This window comes from Wyeomyia smithii, chromosome 3 (genome assembly GCF_029784165.1).
Source record: "Wyeomyia smithii strain HCP4-BCI-WySm-NY-G18 chromosome 3, ASM2978416v1, whole genome shotgun sequence".
In the NCBI taxonomy this organism is placed as follows: domain Eukaryota; kingdom Metazoa; phylum Arthropoda; class Insecta; order Diptera; family Culicidae; genus Wyeomyia; species Wyeomyia smithii.
Window position 1 is genome coordinate 171,029,509 of NC_073696.1, and position 8,635 is coordinate 171,038,143.

Genomic DNA, 8,635 nt, shown 5'->3' on the forward strand with positions numbered 1-8,635 from the left:
GATGGACCAGAGTATGCAGCACATATCTGGGGTGGTGCCGTTGATGTGTTTTTTTCATGTTTCATATAAAAATTTTTGAATTACTTTTTCAAGTTTGGCGGTACAAAATGTGACATATTTAAAAATCAATAGCTCAGCTCAGACCCTGCTTTCAAGCCTCATATTTGACATGATGATGGGCCAGGGTATGCAGCACATATCTGGGGTGGTGCCGTTGATGTGTTTTTTCATGTTTCATATAATAATTTTTGAATCACTTTTTCAAACTTGGCGGTACAAAATGTGACATATTTAAAAATCAATAGCTCGGATCAGACCCTGCTTTCAAGCCTCATATTTGACATGGTGATGGGCCAGGGTATGCAGCACATATCTGGGGTGGTGCCGTTGATGTGTTTTTTTCATGTTTCATATAAAAATTTTTGAATTACTTTTTCAAGTATGGTGGTACAAAATGTGACATATTCAAAAATCAATAGCTCGGCTCATACCCTGCTTTCAAGCCTCATATTTGACATGGTGATGGACCAGAATATGCAGCACATATCTGGGGTGGTGCCGTTGATGTGTTTTTTCATGTTTCATATAAAAATTTTTGAATCACTTTTTCAAACATGGCGGTACAAAATGTGACATATTTAAAAATCAATAGCTCGGCTCAGACCCTGCTTTCAAGCCTCATATTTGACATGGTGATGGGCCAGGGTATGCAGCACATATCTGGGGTGGTGCCGTTGATGTGTTTTTTTCATGTTTCATATAAAAATGTTTGAATTACTTTTTCAAGTTTGGCGGTACAAAATGTGACATATTTAAAAATCAATAGCTCAGCTCAGACCCTGCTTTCAAGCCTCATATTTGACATGATGATGGACCAGGGTATGCAGCACTTATCTGGGGTGGTGCCGTTGATGTGTTTTTTCATGTTTCATATAATAATTTTTGAATTACTTTTTCAAGTTTGGTGGTACAAAATGTAACATATTCAATAATCAATAGCTCGGCTCATACCCTGCTTTCAAGCCTCATATTTGACATGGTGATGGGCCAGGGTATGCAGCACATATCTGGGGTGGTGCCGTTGATGTGTTTTTTCATGTTTCATATAAAAATTTTTGAATCACTTTTTCAAGTATGGCGGTACAAAATGTGACATATTTAAAAATCAATAGCTCGGCTCAGACCCTGCTTTCAAGCCTCATATTTGACATGGTGATGGGCCAGGGTATGCAGCACATATCTGAGATGGTTCCGTTGATGTGTTTTTTAATGTTTCATATAAAAATTTTTGAATTACTTTTTCAAGTTTGCTGGTACAAAATGTGACATATTTAAAAATCAATATCTCGGCTCAGACCCTGCTTTCAAGCCTCATATTTGACATGGTGATGGGCCAGAGTATGCAGCACATATCTGAGATGGTGCCGTTGATGTGTTTTTTAATGTTTCATATAAAAATTTTTGAATTACTTTTTCAAGTTTGCTGGTACAAAATGTGACATATTTAAAAATCAATAGCTCGACTCAGACCCTGCTTTCAAGCCCCATTTTTGACATGGTGATGGGCCAGGGTATACAGAACATATCTGGGGTGGTGCCGTTGATGTGCCATGCCACAGCTATCCGTTGCACTGCTGCTGCTAAAGAAATAATATGAGCAGTTTCGACTGGAACAGGCTCTTTTATGGGCCATATAGTATATTCCCAATTACTAGGTCTATATTTCTGTCGACCGTGCTTGGAAAGGGGGGTGGTGCCGTTGATGTGTTTTTTCATGTTTCATATAAAAATTTTTTAATCACTTTTTCAAACATGGTGGTACAAAATGTGACATATTCAAAAATCAATAGCTCGGCTCAGACCCTGCTTTCAAGCCTCATATTTGACATGGTGATGGGCCAGGGTATGCAGCACATATCTGGGGTGGTGCCGTTGATGTGTTTTTTCATGTTTCATATAAAAATTTTTGAATCACTTTTTCAAACATGGCGGTACAAAATGTGGCATATTTAAAAATCAATAGCTTGGCTCAGACCCTGCTTTCAAGCCTCATATTTGACATGGTGATGGGCCAGGGTATGCAGCACATATCTGGGGTGGTGCCGTTGATGTGTTTTTTCATGTTTCATATAAAAATTTTTGAATCACTTTTTCAAACATGGTGGTACAAAATGTGACATATTCAAAAATCAATAGCTCGGCTCAGACCCTGCTTTCAAGCCTCATATTTGACATGGTGATGGGCCAGGGTATGCAGCACATATCTGGGGTGGTGCCGTTGATGTGTTTTTTCATGTTTCATATAAAAATTTTTGAATCACTTTTTCAAACATGGTGGTACAAAATGTGACATATTCAAAAATCAATAGCTCGGCTCAGACCCTGCTTTCAAGCCTCATATTTGACATGGTGATGGACCAGGCTATGCAGCACATATCTGGGGTGGTGCCGTTGATGTGTTTTTCCATGTTTCATATAAAAATTTTTGAATCACTTTTTCAAACATGGCGGTACAAAATGTGACATATTTAAAAATCAATAGCTCGGCTCAGACCCTGCTTTCAAGCCTCATATTTGACATGGTGATGGGCCAGGGTATGCAGCACATATCTGGGGTGGTGCCGTTGATGTGTTTTTTCATGTTTCATATAAAAATTTTTGAATTACTTTTTCAAGTTTGGCGGTACAAAATGTGACATATTTAAAAATCAATAGCTCAGCTCAGACCCTGCTTTCAAGCCTCATATTTGACATGATGATGGGCCAGGGTATGCAGCACATATCTGGGGTGGTGCCGTTGATGTGTTTTTTCATGTTTCATATAAAAATTTTTGAATTACTTTTTCAAGTTTGGTGGTACAAAATGCGACATGTTCAATAATCAATAGCTCGGCTCATACCCTGCTTTCAAGCCTCATATTTGACATGGTGATGGGCCAGGGTATGCAGCACATATCTGAGATGGTGCCGTTGATGTGTTTTTTCATGTTTCATATAAAAATTTTTGAATTACTTTTTCAAGTTTGCTGGTACAAAATGTGACATATTTGAAAACCAGTAGCTCGGCTCAGACCCTGCTTTCAAGCCCCATATTTGACATGGTGATGGGTCAGGGTATGCAGAACATATCTGGGGTGGTGCCGTTGATGTGCCATGCCGCAGCTGTCCGTTGCACTGCTGCTGCTAAAGAAATAATATGAGCAGTTTCGACTGGAACAGGCTCTTATATGGGCCATATAGTATATTCCCAATTACTAGGTCTATATTTCTGTCGACCGTGCTTGGAAAGCAATCAGAATTTTTTATTTTGACAAGGCTTGACAACTTTTAATAGTATAATGGTTTGAATAATAAAATTATAATTTCTGCGATTGGGAAAAATCGTAGAAGATTTTCGAATCTATTGCTGCAAAAACGAAGAAAAACCATCGAAAACTAACCTATTTATTAGCATTCGAAATTGGGCATATTGAAAGACGTAGTTCTATGTCAAAACAGTAGCTAACAATATCTATACAGTTTCGTATTGATAGATGAACTCGACAACTTTGTACAGGTGAGCTAAACTAAACTAAACTTGTTGACCTATCTCATAAGAAGTAATGATACGAAATTAGAGCACATTTTCGTTGCTTCGCTAATTTATGTTATGAGACGAACATGCATAACGGTAGTCTAGCGGTTGACATCGTTGAACATCTGGCAATTGTTAACTTTAACTTGAAACTGTTCAAGTGTACTACATTATTGAAGTATATATTGCCCGGAAACAATTTTCAGTTCAGCTGCCATCCGCCCAATGGTAGCTTCATAAGCTGTAAATCAACAAAATTGTTTTTGAAGTAGAATACTTCTCTCAGGAAGTTCGGCTACATAGGGATGTGAAATGAAAATCTAAAACCGAAAAAAGTGAAAAATATGTCCAATTTCAAATGCTAATAAATCGGTTAGTATTCGATGGATTTCTTTCGTTCTTGCAGCAATAGATTGGAAAATCTTCTAAGATTCTTCCCAGAAGAAGATAATTGTAATTTTATTATTCACACTATTGTACTATTGAAAATAGTTAAGCCTTGTCAAAACGAAAAGTTCGACCTCTGATTGGTCGTTATATGATTGCTTCCCAAGCACGGTCAACAGAATCATATACCTTGCAATTGGAAAAATGCTATTTGGCCTATATAAGAACCTTCTTCAGCCGAAACCGCTCATAATAGTTCTAGACAGCGACAACAGCAGTCGTCCTTCCTTAGCAGCAGCACTAGCCCTGTGGTTGGTCACCACGTCTCTGGAGCAGCGCGGTTCTTCTCAGCGTGTGTCGCCAGACAGCCATTATTCCCCCTGTGTTGGGGCAGCATGAAGATTGTCATCAGGAAATCCAATTTTGAAACTCAAAATGTCTTTTTCAAGGCAAATAAACAAGTCATTGAATTGTAATAATTTTTGACACCGCAAGCAAGCATTCTGTCGCGCCCGTGTAATTCACTGAATGTGAAATAGCTTCCACAGTGCATGTTGTCCGTGTATCTTAATTCCCCCACTGTTCGGGCAGCTCAAAGGTTGCGATCAGCAACCGATTTTGAACCGCAAAACACCTTTGTCAAGGCAAATAAACAAATAATTGAAGGTTAATAATTTTTTGGCATCAACACAAGCGGACATTGTGTGCGGGATGCAATCAAATTTTGTTATAATTGTCTAATTTTTACTTTATTTAGTAAACCCCCCACTGTAGGGGCAGCGCAAGGCTGCGATCAGCATAACCGACTTTGAATAACAAACTGCCCTGTTAGAACGCATTGACAAAGACAGTTAGTTCGACTATGCAGAGCTAATATGAAGTCGATTCAATCAATCACCATGAACAGAATTTCGTCGTCTCCCAGCTGCCAAGTTGCAACATGATGCAACACGCAACAGCGAGCAAACGAATCGCTTGATGGGAGGGGAGCTATGTAATGTCCACGGTCCTTACACGCAAAAGTTGGATGGTGCGAAACCAGTACAAAATTGTGCGTTTTCAGCGCAATTGTTGATGTATTTCGGAACCAGTACAATGATTGCGTGTTGGGCATAACGCAATTAATGCTCTAGCGTTTCTCCAATGTATTTGGCAGCTCCAAACTACTACACCTAAACAGTTTCAACTGGTATCAAGCAGCATTGCAAAGCGAGCGAGAAGCAAAACCATTTTCTTCCTTTCTGCTTGAGGACGAGACATATGCTACGCTTTTCAAGTCTTTTGCACACACGCTTTCGAGATACCTACTTTTTCTTCTTCATGCATTCCTCTGAATAGCAGCAAGCACGCACAAGCGGACATTGTGTGCGGGATGCAATCAAATTTTGTTATAATTGTCTAAGCGCAAGGCTGCGATCAGCATAACCGACTTTGAATAACAAACTGCCCTGTTAGAACGCATTGACAAAGACAGTTAGTTCGACTATGCAGAGCTAATATGAAGTCGATTCAATCAATCACCATGAACAGAATTTCGTCGTCTCCCAGCTGCCAAGTTGCAACATGATGCAACACGCAACAGCGAGCAAACGAATCGCTTGATGGGAGGGGAGCTATGTAATGTCCACGGTCCTTACACGCAAAAGTTGGATGGTGCGAAACCAGTACAAAATTGTGCGTTTTCAGCGCAATTGTTGATGTATTTCGGAACCAGTACAATGATTGCGTGTTGGGCATAACGCAATTAATGCTCTAGCGTTTCTCCAATGTATTTGGCAGCTCCAAACTACTACACCTAAACAGTTTCAACTGGTATCAAGCAGCATTGCAAAGCGAGCGAGAAGCAAAACCATTTTCTTCCTTTCTGCTTGAGGACGAGACATATGCTACGCTTTTCAAGTCTTTTGCACACACGCTTTCGAGATACCTACTTTTTCTTCTTCATGCATTCCTCTGAATAGCAGCAAGCACGCACCGAGAGTATGAGTGAGACTTACAACATTGGTATCAAGTATGTACAGCACGGGTGTCTCGCTCATTTCGTGAAGCAACGAGATATCGCCTTGCGCGTCGCAATCCGAACCGAAAGAGAAGCGAAAGAGCAACCTGCAAATTGTATGTGACGGTTCTAGTCTTGTCGCACATACATGGAAATTCTACGAGCGAGAGAGAAATTTCTCTCGTTGCTTGGAAAAAAGCGCGTGCAAAGAATGACAAATAATAATTATTCACAATTTACAAGTGTTGCCATAAAAATCGGCAACTCTTTTGTGACTTTGTGGAATGAAGGGTTTTGCTAGTTTTGCGGTGAAGCTAGCGTTGATTACAAAATGTTGTGAACAGAATTTTGTTTCGTTTTTTTTTGCAAATCATTCAATGGTACTTTTTAATGACCAAATCCATCGAGATAAATCGATCGAGTATTATAGCTATTTAAATCTAGTGAGTTCACAAGTTGTTGTTTGCTGCTTGCACTGCTCCATGAGTAGCAGTCACTAATACACTCGACGTGAGAAATAAAGTGTCGGTATATGATACATATTCTGATTTCATTCTATGTCAATGTATTCGCAGTACAACTGTTGCGTTATGCATTTCACACATTTATTGTGCGATTTCTGTGCAACATTTGTGCGAATCGGGAAGACACAATGATTGTACAAGACTTCAACTTTTGCCTGTACAACAAAAAAAAGAATTTGTATTGGCATTTGTCCACGAGGGGGGGGGGAGGGGTCAAAATCGTTAAAAATCTGTCCACGTGGTATGTGGATGGCCCCTTTCTATTGTGTTGGCCGTGCGCATTAGGCCTCTGGCAGGCTAAACGCGAAAAGCGGCGCGAACCGATTCGCCCGGCCGTAGGTTAATGTACAGCCGTAAGTAGAGCTGTGTAAAAGTATTCTACTTCAACCTTGCGGTCGTGGCTTTGCACACAGCCCTTTTGTGATTTTTTTGGTAACGCCTTACTATTCAAAATTGTTTGATAAAATTTGTCTGAGACAGTTAAATAAATGAGAATGTTGGGGAATTCAAAGTGCAAACCACTTATAACGTGTTATATTTATTTATTCCTCGTAGATAACAAAATTGGTTTAGATCAATTTTTTTCCGAAAAAGGGTGTCATGATTTATAACTCCGACGAGATGGTATCCCTGACAGAATGAGACTTATAGAATTGTTCAATATGAGTCGGAAAATAACTAACAGAGAACATCTCTGGCAAAGCTTTCGAAAGTTAATATTATAATAAAGATTTGAATTGTTTTAAAGCTACCATAACTAATAAAATTTAATTTAATATCAATTAGAAATCTATTTGCTAATATTAACAATTTTCCGCTTGAACCGGCTTCTTGTGCTTGAAGCGGCTTCTAGTGCGCAACTGGATCTTGGGTTTTGCGCCTCAGTTTGTAATCAGATGTCACTTTCTAGCCTCACGAATTAGGGTTCGTATACCGGCTTAATGCTTCAAGGCATTGTAAAAGAGGCAACCGATTTCGATTGCGCAGGTTGCTAGCAGATGTCGCTCGCAACGACCAAACTTATGGTTTGTGTCTCGGCTATCATCTAACGGCGTGGCGCGAGTTTCCTCAATTGTCATCAGATGTCACTATTTATTACCAAAAATATGGTTCGTGTCTCGGCGGGTCGGTTTTCTGCTTGAATAGGCTTTTTCTGCGTGGCTTGACGCCGGTCGTGAGAAGATATGAACAAACAACACTATACATTAAATATTTATTTTATTTATTAAATCACGTCAACTTCAAATATTGGATAATTATTCTAAAAACTCAGTTAAAAATATATTCGGTGCACTCGATATTGTGTTAATTTTCGTTGGCACAATGGACATTTTTTTCTCATCTTTATCTCGTGGGTAATACAAGAATAACAGAACAAATGACCACAAATGGTTGAGGATGCACCTTTCTTGAATATAGGCTCAAAACAAATGGGGCAGTTAACAGAACATGGTAATGCTTCAGATATTGAACCATCTAACTCCTTTGTTCGTTTTGTTGTTTGCATAGAGCTTGCATCTAAATCTTTCTTTGGATTTTGAAATTCTGGTGGCGTCGAGGTAATACTATCGTCAAGATTTATAGATTCAATTATTGGAGCTGTAGAAGCTAGTCTTCTTCGTCGTCTGCGGTTATGTAAAGAACTGGCTTCTTCTCCATTCAATGTGGAACACAGATCAATCACGGGAATTTCTATCGCTGGCGCTGATCCTACAACAATGCAATCATCTGCATCTCCTAAATGAGGCACATTGTGAGGTTCTTGCAATACTCCAACTTCATAGGAAACAGTTTCGGATGAATCGTTATCGCTTAGCATTTCTCTTTGTTCGTGCGACCGTTGATTGATTCCAGACTCAGATGAAGTGTTATGATTGGATGAATTGTTGGCTGTTTCAAAAGATACATTTTCCGAACTTGATTCAAAAATATTGCTTGTTGATGATGTATTTCGATTTAATATAGAATGGGCTGAAAGCAATGTTTCTGCACGTTCTATTATATCAACCATACTATCATCCAAGTTATGAGCAGTCATGTCCATTTTTAGTGAAAACTATACAATTTTTTTAAATCGAGAACACGTAAAATAACCATTAATTTGTGTAACTATCACTTTTCTTAAAATCGTTTAGTATGTTTTCGTTGGTA

The 8,635-nt window shown here is 39.1% G+C and overlaps 1 protein-coding gene across 1 annotated transcript; it reads right to left on the reverse strand.

Annotated features, from left to right (window-relative positions):
• Window positions 1–7,689: 7,689 nt before the first annotated feature.
• On the reverse strand, window positions 7,690–8,635 carry LOC129729835 (E3 ubiquitin-protein ligase RNF4-like). Its single transcript, XM_055688678.1, has one exon. The coding sequence runs from the start codon at window positions 8,526–8,528 to the stop codon at window positions 7,758–7,760; it is 771 nt and encodes a 256-aa protein (XP_055544653.1). The 5' UTR covers window positions 8,529–8,635; the 3' UTR covers window positions 7,690–7,757.

What these genes read in the sequence shown, in the direction of transcription:
- LOC129729835 (XM_055688678.1), bottom strand. Translation starts at nt 8,528, where the DNA reads ATGGACATGACTGCTCATAACTTGGATGATAGTATGGTTGATATAATA.